This window comes from Ranitomeya variabilis, chromosome 5 (genome assembly GCF_051348905.1).
Source record: "Ranitomeya variabilis isolate aRanVar5 chromosome 5, aRanVar5.hap1, whole genome shotgun sequence".
NCBI classification, from domain to species: Eukaryota; Metazoa; Chordata; class Amphibia; order Anura; family Dendrobatidae; genus Ranitomeya; species Ranitomeya variabilis.
Window position 1 is genome coordinate 58982092 of NC_135236.1, and position 19086 is coordinate 59001177.

General features: G+C 38.9%; 1 protein-coding gene across 2 annotated transcripts in view; it reads right to left on the reverse strand.

The window, feature by feature from the left end:
• Positions 1-18877, reverse strand: part of LOC143774464 (LIM homeobox transcription factor 1-alpha-like) — a 209521-nt gene extending 190644 nt beyond the window's left edge. Inside the window, exons 1-2 of one of the 2 annotated variants that reach the window (XM_077262080.1) lie at positions 18709-18877; positions 13694-13781 (exon numbers count right to left, since the gene is read on the reverse strand). In XM_077262080.1, coding sequence (XP_077118195.1) covers positions 13694-13781; positions 18709-18801 — 181 coding nt within the window. In that variant the 5' untranslated portion in view covers positions 18802-18877. The remainder of the gene's footprint in view (positions 1-13693; positions 13782-18708) is intronic. The other variant, XM_077262079.1, reaches the window with a different exon arrangement.
• Positions 18878-19086: the final 209 nt, after the last annotated feature.

The following is a 19086-nucleotide window of genomic DNA, read 5'->3' on the forward strand; positions in this document are numbered from 1 at the left end:
CCTTAAATCACAGAGATATGTCACACAAAATACTTAATAAGTAACATTTCCCACATGTCTACTTTACATCAGCACAATTTTGGAACCAAATTTTTTTTTTGTTAGGGAGTTATAAGGGTTAAAAGTTGACCAGCAATTTCTCATTTTTACAACACCATTTTTTTTTAGGGACCACATCTCATTTGAAGTCATTTTGAGGGGTCTATATGATAGAAAATACCCAAGTGTGACACCATTCTAAAAACTGCACCCCTCAAGGTGCTCAAAACCATATTCAAGAAGTTTATTAACCCTTCTGGTGCTTCACAGGAATTTTTGGAATGTTTAAATAAAAATGAACATTTAACTTTTTTTCACAAAAAATTTACTTCAGCTCCAATTTGTTTTATTTTACCAAGGGTAACAGGAGAAAATGGACCGCAAAAGTTGTTGTACAATTTGTCCTGAGTACGCCGATACCCCATATGTGGGGGTAAACCACTGTTTGGGTGCATGACAGAGCTCGGAAGCGAAGGAGCGCCATTTGACTTTTCAATGCAAAATTGACTGGAATTGAGATGGGACGCCATGTTGCGTTTGGGGAGCCCCTGATGTGCCTAAACATTGAAACCCCCCACAAGTGACACCATTTTGGAAAGTAGACCCCCTAAGGAACTTATCTAGAGGTGTGGTGAGCACTTTGACCCACCAAGTGCTTCACAGAAGTTTATAATGCAGAACCGTAAAAATAAAAAATCATATTTTTTCACAAAAATTATTTTTCGCCCCCAATTTTTTATTTTCCCAAGGGTAAGAGAAGAAATTGGACCCCAAAAGTTGTTGTACAATTTGTCCTGAGTACGCTGATACCCCATATGTGGGGATAAACCACTGTTTGGGCGCATGGGAGACCTCGGAAGGGAAGGAGTGCCGTTTGACTTTTCAATGCAAAATTGACAGGAATTGAGATGGGACGTCATGTTGCGTTTGGAGAGCCCCTGATGTGCGTAAACATTGAAACCCCCCACAAGTGACACCATTTTGGAAAGTAGACCCCCTAAGGAACTTATCTAGAGGTGTGGTGAGCACTTTGACCCACCAAGTGCTTCACAGAAGTTTATAATGCAGAACCGTAAAAATAAAAAATCATATTTTTTCACAAAAATAATCTTTTCACCCCCAATTTTATATTTTCCCAAGGGTAAGGGAAGAAATTGGACCCCAAAAGTTGTTGTACAATTTGTCCTGAGTACGCTGATACCCCATATGTGGGGGTAAACCACTGTTTGGGCGCATGGGAGAGCTCGGAAGGGAAGTAGCACCATTTGACTTTTCAATGCAAAATTGACAGGAATTGAGATGGGACGCCATGTTGCGTTTGGAGAGCCACTGATGTGCCTAAACATTGAAACCCCCCACAAGTGACACCATTTTGGAAAGTAGACCCCCTAAGGAACTTATCTAGATGTGTTTTGAGCGCTTTGACGCACCAAGGGCTTCACAGAAGTTAATAATGCAGAGCCGTAAAAATAAAACAAAAATTTTTTTCCCACAAAAATTATTTTTTTAGCCCCCAGTTTTGTATTTTCCCGAGGGTAGCAGGAGAAATTGGACCCCAAAAGTTGTTGTCCTGTTTGTCCTGAGTGCGCTGATACCCCATATGTGGGGGGAACCACCGTTTGGATGCATGGGAGGGCTCGGAAGGGAAGGAGCGCCATTTGGAATGCAGACTTAGATGGAATGGTCTGCAGGCGTCACATTGCGTTTGCAGAGCCCCTAATGTACCTAAACAGTAGAAGCCCTGCACAAGTGACCCCATTTTGAAAACTAGACCCCCCAAGGAACTTATCTAGATGTATTGTAAGGACTTTGAACCCCCAAGTGTTTCACTACAGTTTATAACGCAGAGCCGTGAAAATAAAAAATCCTTTTTTTTCCCACAAAAATTATTTTTTAGCCCCCAGTTTTGTATTTTCCCAGGGGTAACAGGAGAAATTGGACCCCAAAGGTTGTTGTCCTATTTGTCCTGAGTACGCTGATACCCCATATGTTGGGGTAAACCCCTGTTTGGGCACACGGGAGAGCTCGGAAGGGAAGGAGCACTGTTTTACTTTTTCAACGCAGAATTGGCTGGAATTGAGATCGGACGCCATGTCGCGTTTGGAGAGCCCCTGATGTGCCGAAACAGTGGAAACCCCCCAATTATAACTGAAACCCTAATCCAAACACACCCCTAACCCTAATCCCAACAGTAACCCTAACCACACCTCTAACCCTGACACACCCCTAACCCTAATCCCAACCCTATTCCCAACCGTAAATGTAATCTAAACCCTAACCGTAACTTTAGCCCCAACCCTAACCCTAACTTTAGCCCCAACCCTAACTGTAGCCCTAACCCTAACCCTAATGGGAAAATGGAAATAAATACATTCTTTTTATTTTTCCCTAACTAAGGGGGTGATGAAGGGGGGTTTGATTTACTTTTATAGCGAGTTTTTTAGCGGATTTTTATGATTGGCAGCCGTCACACACTGAAAGACGCTTTTTATTGCAAAAAATATTTTTTGCGTTACCACATTTTGAGAGCTATAAATTTTCCATATTTTGGTCCACAGAGTCATGTGAGGTCTTGTTTTTTGCGGGACGAGTTGTCGTTTTTATTGGTAACTTTTTGGGCACGTCACATTTTTTGATCGCTTTTTATTCCGATTTTTGTGAGGCAGAATGACCAAAAACCAGCTATTCATGAATTTCTTTTGGGAGAGGCGTTTATACTGTTCCGCGTTTGGTAAAATTGATAAAGCAGTTTTATTCTTCGGGTCAGTACGATTACAGCGATACCTCATTTATATCATTTTTTTATGTTTTGGCGCTTTTATACGATAAAAACTATTTTATGGAAAAAATAATTATTTTGGCATCGCTTTATTCTCAGGACTATAACTTTTTTATTTTTTTGCTGATCATGCTGTATGGCGGCTCGTTATTTGCGGGACAAGATGTCGCTTTCAGCGGTACCATGGTTATTTATATCTGTCTTTTTGATCGCGTGTTATTCCACTTTTTGTTCGGCGGTATGATAATAAAGCGTTGTTTTTTGCCTCGTTTTTTTTTTTTTTTTCTTACGGTGTTTACTGAAGGGGTTAACTAGTGGGCCAGTTTTATAGGTCGGGTCGTTACGGACGCGGCGATACTAAATATGTGTACTTTTATTGTTTGTTTTTTTTATTTAGATAAAGAAATGTATTTATGGGAATAATATTTTTTTTTTTTTTATAATTATTTTGGAATATTTTTATTTTTTTTTTTGTTACACATTTGGAAATTTTTTTTTTAACTTTTTTACTTTGCCCCAGGGGGGGACAATACAGATCGGTGATCTGCCAGTTTGCATAGCACTCTGACAGATCACCGATCTGAGAGAAGTGCAGGCTGCTTCACAGTGCCTGCTCTGAGCAGGCTTCTGTGAAGCCACCTCCCTCCCTGCAGGACCCGGATCCGCGGCCATCTTGGATCCGGGTCTGGAGCAGGCAGGGAGGGAGGTAAGACCCTCGCAGCAACGCGATCACATCGCGTTGCTGCGGGGGGCTCAGGGAAGCCCGCAGGGAGCCCCCTCCCTGCGCGATGCTTCCCTGCACCGCCGGCACATCGCGATCATGTTTGATCGCGGTGTGCCGGGGGTTAATGTGCCGGGAGCGGTCCGTGACCGCTCCTGGCACATAGTGCCGGATGTCAGCTGCGATAGGCAGCTGACACCCGGCCGCGATCGGCCGCGCTCCCCCCGTGAGCGCCGCCGATCGCGCTGGACGTACTATCCCGTCCGTGGTCATGGGGGCCCACCCCACCTCGACGGGATAGTACGTCCGATGTCAGAAAGGGGTTAAGGTCTTCTCAGCATCTGATATTCCATCAAGTCCTATAAAAAAGGGAATGATGGTTAAAGTGTATGACAGATAATGGATTGTAAAGGCCCCGGCACACATAGCGATTTACCAACGATCACGACCAGCGATACGACCTGGCCGTGATCGTTGGTAAGTCGTTGTGTGGTCGCTGGGGAGCTGTCACACAGACAGCTCTCTCCGGCGACCAACGATCAGGGGAACGACTTCGGCATCGTTGAAACTGTCTTCAACGATGCCGAAGTCCCCCTGCAGCACCCGGGTAACCAGGGTAAACATCGGGTTACTAGGCGCAGGGCCGCGCTTAGTAACCCGATGTTTACCCTGGTTACCAAAAAAACAAACAGTACATACTCACCATCTGATGTCCGTCAGGTCCCTTGCCGTCTGCTTCCTGCTCTGACTGAGTGCCGCCGTACAGTGAGAGCAGAGCGCAGCGGTGACGTCACTGCTGTGCTGTGCTCTCACTGTACGGCGGCACTCAGTCAGAGCAGGAAGCAGACGGCAAGGGACCTGACGGACATCAGATGGTGAGTATGTAGTGTTTTTTTTTTTTTACATTTACGCTGGTAACCAGGGTAAACATCGGGTTACTAAGCGCGGCCCTGCGCTTAGTAACCCGATGTTTACCCTGGTTACCAGTTAAGACATCGCTGGATCGGTGTCACACACACCGATTCAGCGATGTCAGCGGGACCTCAGCGACCAAAAAAAGGTCCAGGCCATTCCGACACGACCAGCGATCTCACAGCAGGGGCCTGATCGCTGGTACGTGTCACACATAGCGAGATCGCTACTGAGGTCGCTGTTGCGTCACAAAACTTGTGACTCAGCAGCGATCTCGCTAGCGATCTCGCTATGTGAGACGGGGCCTTTATATCTTCTGGTAATCCAATTTGATCGTTATCAGTGACTAAACAGATTGAGTGAGCGGGAATTAAGTGGCTGTGGAGACGAAGCCATTGGAGTGATGCTACCTGTAGAAAAGCGGCAGAGAGCCAGAGTGAGCAGAATCTGAGACAAGATGGATGGCGAGACTCTTCATGTCATTGAGTGGCAAAGAGACTGTAATACTTGCTGAGAAGTGCCACGATGTTCCCACCAAGATGACATAGGTAAATAGTTTATAAGAATGGTCCTATTATAGAGATCTTGCTATCTCATTCATGCTGTCTGGACCACAGGCAGCATTATGCAGATACTAGTGCCCTTCTTGGGTGCAATGTATGATTTACTCTGAAATGTTGCAACGTTTCAGGAAAAACAGACTTTGAAAAGCTCCCGGAAGGGCTATGCATCTTGGATGGCTAGTCTAAGTTGTTTTTCCCTGTCTTCCTCCCCATGACTGACCGGTCTCCCTACTGCTGAGCTGACATCATCCCCTCAGGGACCGAGAGGAGTCTGTGAGCAAGTTTCCAAGCAGGTTGAAGGATGAAGTCTCTCATAGCCACTGGCAGTAGGTGTTACCGTGGAACAGTGAAAGAAATGTCAGAGTTTGTTCCTGAAAACAAAACAAAAACATCAACAAACTACATAATTATTAAATGGGAAGTCACTGTCATTGTGAAGTACTGTGAAACTGGTCTACTAATGTGCCTCATGCATAAGAAGTAACCAACATGTTTAGAGTGCCCTAGCGGTTATGGACCCTTATGTTGTCTTTCTGAATAATACTGATTCCTCCACAGTCAAGCTCCATATTGTAATTTTTTTGTTTAGCCTCTTCTTATAAAAACAAACATATCTTTATTCTTAGGAATTTGGAAAGTGCAACAACTCTCTCATTCTATAACCACACAACCATTTAGACGGTGTGCGCTACGTGCTCCATGCCTCATTGACCATGTATGATATCCTTATTTCGCCACTAAATTTGCCTTCATCTATTTCCCACATAGGGAAAAGGGTCTCGCTATGACTTTTGCACCTGTGCAGAAAACTAGAATTTTCATGCATTCACACAAATCCTCCAGTACGTGGATTTTAAGACCCTCTCCACATAGTGCAGGGTCTCCTCCAAGCTTCATGCCCGTAGACCCTCATTGTGCCATGTCACATTTGGAGAGCACTTGATGTGCATAAACAGTGAAAAAAAAACTACAAGTGACCGCATTTTGGAAACTACACCCCTCAAAAAAATTATCTAGGTGTGTGGTGAGCACCCTGAACCCCCAGGTGCTTCACAGAAGTTTATAAGGTACAGCCATAAAAATAAAAAAAAAATCACATTTTTCCCACAAAAATGTTCTTTTAGCCCCAATTGTTTTATTTTCACAAGAATAACAGGAGAAAATGGACCCCAAAATTTCTTGTTCAATTTCTCCTGAGAGTGCCAATACCACATATGTGGTCGAAAACTACTTTTGAGACAGTACAAAGCTCAGAAGGGATGAGGTGCGATATTGGAGTTCAGATTTTGCTGGAATGGCCTGAGGGTGCCATGTCACATTGGCAGAGCCCCTGAGGTGCCAGAACAAGAGAAGTCCCCCATAAGTGACGTCATTTTACAAACTACACCTCTCAATGAATTAATCTAGGGGGCAGTGAGCACGTTGACACCTGATGTGCCTCACAGAAATTTATACCATTGGGCGGTGAAGAAAGGGTCATTACATTTTTACCACTAATATGTTGTTTTGGCCTCAAATTTAAAATTTTTATAAGGGCTAGTAGGAAAAAAAATAACTTTTCAGTTTGTTGTGCAATTTCTCCTGATTGCGCCTGTACCCTACATGTAATTGGGAAATACTTTTGAGGCACAGTGCAAAGGTCAGAGGGGAAGGAGCACCATATTATTGTGAAGATTTTCCTGTTATGGTTTGCAGGTGCCATGACCCACTGGAGAGCCCCTGAGATGCCATAAAAGTAGATAACGCCCAATACATGACCCCATTTTACAAACAACACTTCTCAGTGATTTCATCTAGGGATGTAGTGATCATAATGACACCACAGGTGTGTCACATAATTTTATACCATTGGGCAGTGAAGAAAAAATAATTACGTTTTAGCACAAAAATTTTGGTTTAGTACCAGATTTTTAAATTTCATTTTCACATGGGGAAATGGGTAAAAATGGCACCAAAATTTGTCACACAATTTTTGCTAAAAGTGGCAATACCCCATATATAGCTGTACAGTACTGCTTAGCCATATGGCGAGACTCAGAAGGGATGAAGTGCTATTTGACTCCCAGAGTGCAGATTTTGCGAGAATAGTTTGTGACTCCATATACAGAGCCACTAAGTGCTAGAAGAGCAGAATCCCCCCTCAAGTGTAAATTATACTCCTGCCAAACATGTGGACGCTAAATGTAGTTTCGGCACACTGGGGTTCAGAAGGGAGGGGGCATTTGAATATGCGAGTGCAAACTTTGCTGAATATCTTTTGGGAGGCGAGGAGCCATTTCACTTTTCCGGAGCCTTTGTACTATCAGTAACGTGGAAGCCCCCTATATTTCCATTGACAGATGTTGGAGCTGAGTGGGGACTTTTTTTTTCTGGATTTAGTTGAAGCTTTTATTGGGAACATTTTACATAACATTTGGGATCACATTTATCCTGCGCTCTACACTAAGCATTTACATCGGGGTTTACATCTAAATCTTAGAATAGCGTGATTCAGATGAAACCCGTAAGGAATCAAGTTACTATAAAAATGCAGTAGAGTTTGCAGCAGGACTCTGTATGGTCTCTGTAAAGCATTGTCCTTATTTTCAGAAGTGCACATAACTGTGGTGGACCGTGCTTTTATGAACGCCTAAAAAGATGGACACCGATGGATCACAGGCCAGACAGAGTCCACAGTGCCTCTATCTGCCTCATTATAGGGAATTTTCCACCGGGCTTCCATCCGAATCACGTTTTTCAGAGATTTACACAGAAACCCCGGTGTAAGCACTCAGCGAAGAGCGCCAAATAAATGTGAGCCAATTCTTACTGTGATCTTTGGGAGGCAGAATGAACAAATCAACAGCAGGTGAAGAATTGGTTTTATTTATTTTTTATGCTGTTCATCGAGCAGTATAAGTGATTAGGCGACTATTCTTTGGTTCAGTGCGATTACAGCGATACCAGATTTATATCGGGTTTTTATGCTTGGCTTCTGTCACAAACTAACAGATGTTTTTTGCATAAACTAGTTTTTGCATCACCATATTTAAGAGCTATAATTTTCCTATATTTCTGCTGACATTTTTATTGTTACTGTTTTCGGGTATATGACATTTTTTGATCGCTTTCTATTACGATCTTTTAGGAGGCAGAATGAACAAAAACCAGCAATTCAGGAATTTGTTTTTTTGGGGAGTTTTATGCCATTTCATGTAAGGTAAGATTGATAAGGCAGCTTTATTCTTGAGGTCAGTACGATTACAACGATACCTCATATATTTTGGAGCTTTTGCACAATGAAAACTTTTATAGAAAACAAATATTATTTTTGCCTTGCTGTATTCGGAAAGCTATAACTTTTACATTTTTCCACTGAGAGCTGTATGGTGGCTTGTTTTTTTGTGGAATAAGATGACAATTTCAGCCATACCACATTTATTTACATTTGTCTTTTTAATCGTGTTTTATTCCACTGTTTTTGCAGCAGTATGATGAAAAACCATAGTTTGACACTTTTTTTTTACGGCATTCACTGAAGGTGTTAACTAGTGTGATAGTTTTATAGATCCGATGCTGCAATACCAAATTGGTGTATTTTTTTGTTTAGTTTTTACATAAAAATGTGTATTTATTGCTGTAATATTTTTTATTTTTTTATTATTTTATCATTTTTTAAAATTTTTACAATTATTTTTTTTACTTTTTTTTACTTAGTACCTATATGGGACTTTCACTGTTTTCACTTTTTTCACTTTGATCACAGGTATAACACATTATATCTGTACAGAAGCTTCTTAGACCATGATCTGAGTATGATCTAAGCAGCTTTCTGCAACGTGGTAACCCGGGAGTTGTCATGACGACCCCAGATCACCATGGTAACATTCGGGCCCCCGCTGATTTCAAGACAGAGAGGGCTTCCTCCTTTTGCCTGCCCCTAAATGCTACGATCACTCTGCATTGCAGCATTTATGGGGTTAAACAGCCAGGAGCCATTGTGGCACCATCCTTGGCTGTTAGTGCAGGAGCTCAGCCACTAGCATCGCCGAGCTCCTTCTGTGATTAGGCAGGAGGTGCTGATATTCCAGCATCTCATGCATGATCATGCTGTGATCGGTCAGTCATAATGACTGACCGATCATAGCTGCCTGAGTGCAGAGACTGACGTCATGGGTCCCCGCACCTCTTCCATGCCACTCAGCTGCCAGTGACAGCTGTCGGCATGGAAGTGTCACTCAGTTTTTACATGCTGTCACAGTTTAAAGTCATGATGGACATAGCACGCCATGATGCGGGAACTGACACCCAGTCATGATGTGCTATGTCTGTCATTGGTTGTAAGGCGTTAAGGAAAGAAAAAAGGAACACAATTGTAACACAAAATAATCCAAAGTTCATCCATTCAAATGAGAGTCAAATCATTGTCCTTTACAATTTACATCATGTATACTAGACTTCACTCACTTCAAATTTTTTATTCTTTCAGGTGGGAATTTGTGTTCATTTTTGCTTGTCTAATCTATTTCTTTGTAGATTGTGAAAAAAACTGAAAAAAATGCCACCCTTTGCCAACAAAAAAATGAAAGGGAAACATAAACAAGTTGATAAATTTTCTCTCCACCGACATCATATCATCTGTAGTCAAGTGTAAAACCCAAATACATCTGTTTACCACAGGAAATAAGAACATGTAGGTTTGTGTCTGATTTTATCTGGTAGTTCATCTCTGGCATCTCTTCAAAGTTAGTGATGAAGCATTCGAAATGTGGAGGCAGAGAGAATATCCATCCTATGTACACAGGGCTAAACTTGACCTTCATAAAGTCAATCTTCAATACAAACACAAGTGGAGTGAGTTTCAACTTTGTGACCTCAACGATGTTAACTCCTTGCATTGCCTGCTGTATGAATCATTAATTTTTGTGCTGCGGGGAAGTCACACATTGATATTTTTTTATTAGAATAAAATGAAAATTGGTAATAAGCAACTGGTGCACATAATTAGACACTCCAAGCCATCATGCATCTGTACGGGAGCACGAGAGATGGGACAATCTGCTGAAAATTGGCAGAAATTCGGGCAGAAAATTGGATTCTCAACACAAACCTATTGCTGGTAAAAGCTGTTTATTATACTCTGAGATCTCTCAAGATCCCAGAGCCTAAAGAACAGAGTGGTTAAAAAATGAAAAATATTATACTTACCCTGACCCTCATCTGTCCTAGCACTACAACTCCCTAGTCCATTCCTTTGTTGGCTCGCCTTCTCCCTCTGGTTCTAGTCTTTTCTTTCATCTTCAGTCTTCTTCTTTCTTATGTCAATCACTAGGCCTCTCATGACATCCCGAGCTGCGTCGTCTCTCTTCGTAGTAATGTGACTTAATGCCTAGTCAATGCTGAAGAGGTAAGAAAAGAGCAAGAGCGAGGAAGAGAGCAAGCGGACAATGGGCCGAAGACATGTAACACCAGGACAGATGATGGGTAAAAAATTAAGTAAATCGAATCACGAAATATCCAGGTCCTAGTGAATCCAAATGCGAAAGTTAAAGTGAATTTAATTTAGTTCAAATTGATTTGTTAATTTCTAATAAACATGCTTCAGAGAATGCACCATGATTTACTGGCTACAAAATGGAGTGTCCAAATGACAGACTATCAGGTAAAAAGCTATGAATACAGCTTGGTCTTTTTATGGTTGGATTTTCAGGGTTTCCAAACTATAAAGAATTATTAAGCTCGTTATGCCTGTTATCGACTCATATAAACCACATCATTCTGGCTGGCTGCAATCCCTGATGAAGGAGATTGTTTTTCTCCAAAACATGTTGAATGTATTCTGACCAGCAAGACACTAAGATTTCTGGCATAAGGGATGCCACAGTTCGTCATGACTTAGACAACCTGTGGCATCTCATCCCCGACGCACCCCTATCCTACTCTACTTTTGCTCATTTTGGTGGAGCTGGTGGACACAGAGATTAAATTTCCCAAAATTTTGTGACTTTTCAAATCAGTTTACGGCAGAATTTTGGCAAAATTGCTTTGATGAAACGGGCTTTAGAAGCAGATTCATTAGGAATGGCATAGCACATTCATGCTGTTCATCAGTCTTGATGGAGTATAAGGCACCAAATTCATTAAGATGCCCATGCCACTTAATTATTTCGGTTGCATCTTGAAAATGGTGTGCGCAAGTTTTCATAACGTTTACACCATTTTTCTGGAGTGAAAGCTTTGATGAATTGGCCCCATAGTGCTTATGTTTAACATTTACAATTACAAAGATTCTAAGGCCTGATGTTTGTTTTGCAGAAAATGTTACCTTGTCTAGCTCTATCACTCACCGCCTGGGTGTCAAAATACATCATGGATCCCTATTATGTTAGTTTATGATCGCCGACTATGTTGATAAATTCTATGTGGTTAAGAGCAGGCTGAAGCGCACGAAAGAATATGAACTATGTTGCAAATTTAGAATTGATGCACGAGTCCCAAACTTTACTCTTAAAACTTATTCTCATTCCTTTGCCAAATGCAGTTCAGGAACCTCTGACTTAGGATTTGTAGCTGGATTGGTAGAACCATATTTGGTGTATACACAAACAACTCAGATCCGTTCCCTCTGAAATTGATCCAAATTGTAATTATTTAATGCCAGTGACTTAAAATATTGTTCCGGGAAATGACTTTCGGCTCATTGCCGGGAGTTTTTTCTACTTTTCCCTATGTAAAGTGCTTTTTAGTCTCTCTCTCTCTTTATATATATATAAGTTTGGGATTTGACCCAGTTTACTTCTACAGACCCTTGGATCAAGCCTGACAAATAAAACAACGGTCTTGATTAATTAAAAGCGAATACTTCCTGAAACGTTGACTACATACCAGTGGCGTAACTAGAGACTGATGGGCCCCCGTGAAAGATCTGTATCTCCCCCCTATTCTGAACATATATATTTATGCCCTCTGTCTTGGTACATATGTTTCCCATCCTGGTATATATATTTATATGCCCTCCATCCTGGTATATGTGTCCCTCATCCTGATATATATCCCTCATTCAAGCACCATCCTGTTATACAGTATATATCCACCATCCTTGTTTATGCCCCTTATCCTGGACCCCAACCTGATATATATCCCCCATCCTGGTATGTATCCCTTATCTTGGGCCACATTCTGGTGTGTATATCCCCAATCCTAGTATATGTTCTCCAAACTGGCTCTGTCCTTTAATGTATAGAAAGAAATAAACAATTATACTCACCAGGGACGTACATAGAAGTCATGGGGCCCCATAGCAGAATTATAATGCACTACACATGGTCCTCCATATAGTATAACGTAAAGCCCATAGTCCTCCGTATAATATAATGCACCCCCCATAGTCCTCCATATTGTTTAATGTAACCTCATAGTCCTCCAGACAAGAAAAGTTGTCTCCAGCAACCACAGGAGATATGATATGATTCCTAAAACTTGACGTTTATTTATCATCATATTAAAAAACATAGATATGCAGATATGAGCAATCCCAGTGCAAGGAAAGAATCCTACATGTTTCAACCTACACGGTGTGAATCATGGATAGTCCTCCATACAGTATAATCCATATAGTATAATGCACCCCCATAGTCCTTCATATAATATAATGCACCTCTCATAGTCCTCCATATAGTATCATGCGCACCCATAGACCATCCATATAGCATAATGCATCCTATAGTCCTCCATATAGTATAATGTAACCCATAGTCCTCCATAAAATGTAATATACTCTCCATAGTCCTCCATATAGTTTAATGCACCTCCATATTAGCATAATACACAGCCCATATCCTTCATATAAAATAATGCACAGCCTATAGTTCTTCATATAGTACAATTCACAACCCATAGCCCTCCATATAGTATAATGCACAGCCCATAGTCCTCCATAAAGTATAATACACAGACCATAGTCTTCCATATAGTTTAATGCACAGCCCATAGTTCTCCATATAGTATAATGCACCTACATATTAGCATAATACTCAGCCCATGTCATTCATTTAATATAATACATAGCCCATAGTACATCCAGTTAAAGTTTCTGCTGGTGACGGTGGCTCCCACCTGCACGGGGCCTGTTGCTACCTCTGTAACTGCATTCATTACTCTCCTGCTACATACGAAGACTTGATGTGCACCCTGAAGTTCATAGATCCCAATGTAAAATCTATACTATACCTCTAAATAAAATAGATTTTTGTGGTAGTGTTTTTGAGCAGATTAGGCACGGTTTAAATGGTTATTCGCAAAAAATACAAGTTATCCTTAGGATAGGGGAAAACTTGTGGATCTTTAGGGGTCTGATTGTTGAGACCCAAAGTAGTCCTCAGAACAGGACTCTGGAGCCTCAAGCACATTCTTGGCCTCCACTTCATTCAGTGTCAATGGTATTGCTGAAAATAGTCAATGAATGGAGACAGGATGATTAGCCCAAGATCGAATGAAGTTTTTTTAGCGGCACCACAGGGAACCTAATTTTGCATGGTAATTAGCATTTCAGTATTTCAGTTCTGCAGAATGCTCACTTCAGGGAAATCCTGAACTAATCAATGCCAATCTTGAGATGTGAGGACACCAGTTGATGTATTTTATGAGAAAGCTATACTAGCAATTGCATTCAAAGCTGAAGTTTACAAGGTATTTACTCACCCAGCCCATGAAAGGGGGAATGTTCCTGGCACGAAGAAGGAGTACTTTCCGTTTTCATAGTTAAGGATTCAACAATTACATCCAACACCTGAGAAGAACATGTGGAAGAGAGTGAATCTGAGATCCTCCTTTCATACAGTAGGTTAAAGACCCTAAATTTTTTCGTAAATAGAATATTTAATTATTTATCAGACTCTATCGAAATTCTGTTCCACTGGACTCAGTAGGTGCTATAGCCATTCTCCCGCCTGAACCTGAAGTGAGCACCGGATGAGCTAGCTTTCTCTATTCTACATTCCTTTGAATCATCAATCAAGAAAGATGTAAAGATATAATTATGTGAATCTATAGACATTCTGAATATGTAAAAAGATGTGGAATAAGCAGCAGCGGGGGAGAAATAATGTAAAATTAAATTATAAGGAACCTGACAGGAGATTCATGCTGCCCGAACCACGGATATCAGGAATCAGACCCCAGCTGCATTATTGTTTTCTTGGAAATGTTACTGAGAAGACATATTCTGAAAAGCCGACCAGGGACTATGAAGAGCCTGAAAGCATAGTGGAGATAGGTGGACAATTCTTCCGAAATGTATATTCCCTGGCCGGCTATTCAAAGTGTGTTTTCTCTAGAATACCATAGCATAGAGTCTGATTCATGCTGCCTGTGGTTCATTTGCGCTACATGACGCTAATGTCTGGTTCCCTTGAAAACAAGGGTCAGATGACAGCATGAAAAATCATCCAAAAAACTCAGATGTTTTTCATCCATATTTCCATCTGTGTGCCATTTTGTTTATGTCCATTTGCCATCTGTGTGCCCGTTTTTAAACATCTATGTGCCTTCAATGTGCCCATTTTTATGTCCGTGTGGCATCCACTTTTATACAATTTTCATAGGTTAATAATGGTAATGTATAAAAAAAAATTGGATGCTATGCATTTTCAGTATAGAATCCAATTTTTTATGCACCCATAGACTTGAATGGACTAGCATCATCAAAAATATGGAAGAGAATAGAGGATGCTGCAATTTATTTCACATGGACACTCAGTTACTGTGAACAGCCTCATTGAATAACATTAGTCAGTTGTGCTCTCCTAGGCTCGGACTGGCCCAACGGTGAACAGGAGAATGCCCTGGTAGGCCACTGTGCAGGACTAAGCCATTTATCCCCCAACATGAGCAGCAGATATTAGCAGCATCTCATCATTCATTCAACATATTACTTTGCTATTTATTATATAGAAGCATAAGAACATTTGTTAAAGAAGGAAATGTAATATTTGCATGTAGCTAAAGGTTTATGCTGGTGATGATATCTCCCTATAACAATGCTTCGACATTTGTACAGTTAAGATATGTAAAGCTGTACATCTGGCAATATTAATGGTTTTGTAGATGGAAATCGTCAACAAGCAGGTCAGGGGTAGCCAATTAATCAATTAATTGATTGATGATCATTATCCCAACAGTCTGATTACCAAAATATATGCCTAACACCAATTTTATGTATTCTGCTACTTTCACTTGCGTCCACTTGCTTTAGGAGCCATGAAAGCTCTTTGTAGACGTTAAACATATTTATAGACTTACGTTTATCTGATGGAGGCCAGAAGTGCGAGTGTCATTTGTCCTCAATCAGGCCACCATATTATACGTACACAGACATGAGAAATAAACATTGGTGGTATAGGTTAGGAGATCCACCGGACGAATATTAGACCTCCACCGGACACGGCAAGATGCAGTGTGGAAAGATCTTCAGTGAATCTGACTGGACAGGGAATAAGGTTGTGTAAAAAAAAATCTGATTCACAGCCCATACAAAGCAGGATGCCATTTGCACTCTTAAGTAATGGCTATGCCGACTCTGACAACAGCAGATCCATCAACAGCAGCTTGCTGATGGTTTCATTTACTGTTTTGAAATACAAGGTTTGGATTTGACTGGGTAGGATATAGGTTTGGGTAAAGCATAATCACATTCACAGTCCATACAAATCAGGATGCCATTCACACTGGTAAGTAATCACTATGCTGACTCTAACAACAGCAGATCCATCAACAGCAGCTTGTTGATGGTTTCATTTTCAGTTTTGTAATATAAGGCTTGGATTTGACTGTGTAGGATATAGGTTTGTGTAAAACATAATCACATTCACAGTCCATACAAATCAGGATGCCATTCAAACTGGTAAGTAATGACTATGCTGACTCTAATATCAACAGATCCATCAACAGCAGCTTGTTGATGGTTTCATATTCTGTTTTGTAATATAACTCTTGGATTTGACTGGGTAGGACATAGGTGTGTGTAAAGCATAATCACATTCACAGTCCATACAAATCAGGATGCTATTCACACTGGTAAGTAATGACTATGCTGACTCTAACAACGTCAGATCCATAAACAGCAGCATGTCGATGGCTTGTTTTTCATATAGAACTGGAAATTATTATTTTTTTAATTTATTTATTATTTTTAAGGTTCAAAAACATATCTCAGACTGCCTTATTATGATCTTACTTTATCGGCGAGAACAAGAGGTTGTAACTGTTTGACTTTTTACATGGAAAACTGATTATCTTCCTTATAAAAGTCCTTATGACCGACCTTGGAATACATTAGTTAGTAAAAAAATACTGTTCTAAATATAAGAAATAAATCAAGTGGCCTGTAAGTAAATTAAAGGAGCAATATCATCTATGAGAGCATCCGATAACAGCAAATGTATTGGGATTTTAGAGTTTTTTTTATATAAATTTTATTTAACAACAGAGCAATATTATATTACACTACCCCATGCTACGAGGTCGGTATAGCATTCCCTTACACTAGTTTATTTTATAGTCATTTGCTATTAAACTTAATATGTTGAAATAATTAACGTTCTTCGTTTTCTAATAGGGAGAAATCCTAGTAAAATTGTAGGCAAAATTTAATCATTTAATAAGAAAAGTTATAGTTAAATCAAAAAGTATATACCGTAATTACTTTCACTGAATGATTTTTTTACAAATTTTACAATTGAAATTATCCAAAAACTTTTTTTTTTCTTACTCAGCCTATGATAAACATTTTCAATTGTTTGGTTCTTTAGTATATATTATTATTATTATTATTATTATTATTTTTTTGAAAATTTAAAACCATTAATAATATAGATTTATTCGTATTAACATCTCATGCATACTAAAGCTAGAATTAGGAAAAATAATGTGTCACATACAGTATAAGGTCTGTACAGTACAAAAATGGCCACTATAAACCAATTTTGTTATGGTTTGTATGCTTATTTAAGTACATGAACAATAGAAATGATATACCCTATCCTGTGCATACAATTATTCCTATGTCGATAAATGTAGCTTAAAATTTATTTAAGTGCTGGTTCTCCAGTTTTTGGCAATCCGTTGGCAGACTATAATGCTTGGTATTTATTTGCACGTGTATACGGTCATAGAAGAAAAAAAAAATCTACATATATATATATTTTTACGTCTATATATATGGAGATATACCGTATACATATACAGTATATATATATATATATATATATATATATATATATATATATATATACACACATGTATGTATATATACATATATATATTTATATTTATATATAGGTACGCATGTATATATATATATATCTACTGTATATATATAGAGAAATATAGTTTGAACTTAATGGACTTCCACTTTAAAAAGCTATAAGATATATATTTGTGTAATAATATACTGATATATATATATATATATATATATATATGTAAGTTATTTATATATATATATATATATATATATATATATATATATATTATTCATCCATTTTTCATAGAAGAACAAAACAAATTATATATACCTGTAAATGCACATATGTTTATTTTACTTTCCTTTTTAATATATATAAATATATATTAAGAAGTGAAAAATATAAAATAAACATATATCTACACATATATATTTTTTTCTTCTTTTTAATATAAAAATATATACATATATAATGTATATATATGTATAAACATTTGTGTGTATTTATGTTTATTTTTTCCCTTTTTTAATTTATTATAAATGAATTAAAAAAAAGGAAAGACAAAACCCCCCCAGATCTGTATAATATATTTTATATTTCTTTCCTAATCTGTTACTTCTGTTAAATGATCTTCAGAGATATAAGAAGCCTAATGATGGTTGTGGAAGTGAACATATGCCGTGAGTATTAAGTAATGGACATTACAGAACAATGAGTAATATAAGTAATATATATTGAATATATAAGCCCTTTTTAAGAATACATTCTTATATTTTATCCTTCACATACTATACATTCTTATATATTGTTATGACAAATGATCATCTGATAATACTAATTAAGTTTCTTAGAAAAAAAATATTTTTTAATACAAATCCTGACTTCCACCTTATCTCTTATCTAATCTCCCTCCGATTAAGCAATTCCGGTAATCACGCCTAAAGTTCTCGATCCTAAATGAAACGGCTGGTCAGAATTTTCTGTGGATCAGCTGCCTTAATATAACCTGACGGTCTTGTGTCTCCCCTTATTAAACTTCATTGGCTCTAGGGTATATTAAGATCACATTAACCACCATAGCCCCTGCATGAATGGCGCTGTATTCCCCCGATACTGGAGGTATTAAAATAACAAGAACATTACCATGAGCTTCACTGTTTTGCTTTGTCAAAACATAAAGGATATAATATATATATATATATATATATATATATATATATATATATATATATATATAATAAAATAGGTAAAAAAATGTAAAAAAAATTATAAAAAAACAAAAGCAAAAGCAAAACATCTATAAAGAAAAAAAAAAGAAAGTAAAATGTACCGTTACTTTCTTTGTTCAGTAACAGACAAAATGTTAAAATGTCACAGCTTGGATACGACCCACAAAGTACAATCCACTGAGGAATTATCTCCCCATTAATAAAATTAGATCCATTCGATGATCGATGGCGCCTCGTTTCTTACCTTGCACCGGTTATCACCTCGAGATGTTGTTTTTGTGTTTATGCTGCTGAGTTCTGCGGGTTCCTCCTTCCAAGATTTGTTAATCTTTACCATAAGCAAAAATCTTCATCAGTTCATCATAAGAACTTCAAGAAAGCTCATCCATCATCTGACTTCACCTCCTGAAAAAGAGAGAGAAGAACGGAGGGGAGGTGTGAGGGAGAATAGGAGGGCTGGTTAAAAGTGAAGTCTGCTTGTTTTTTTGCCATCTAGGCAACAAGAGGTTAATTGTAGGAATTAACGGGCATTTATTAGAATTTTGAAATCTGTTCTCTCTCATATCTATCTATCTAATGGTCGTAAATATAAGTTATAATAATAACCCTCAAGATCAGGTCT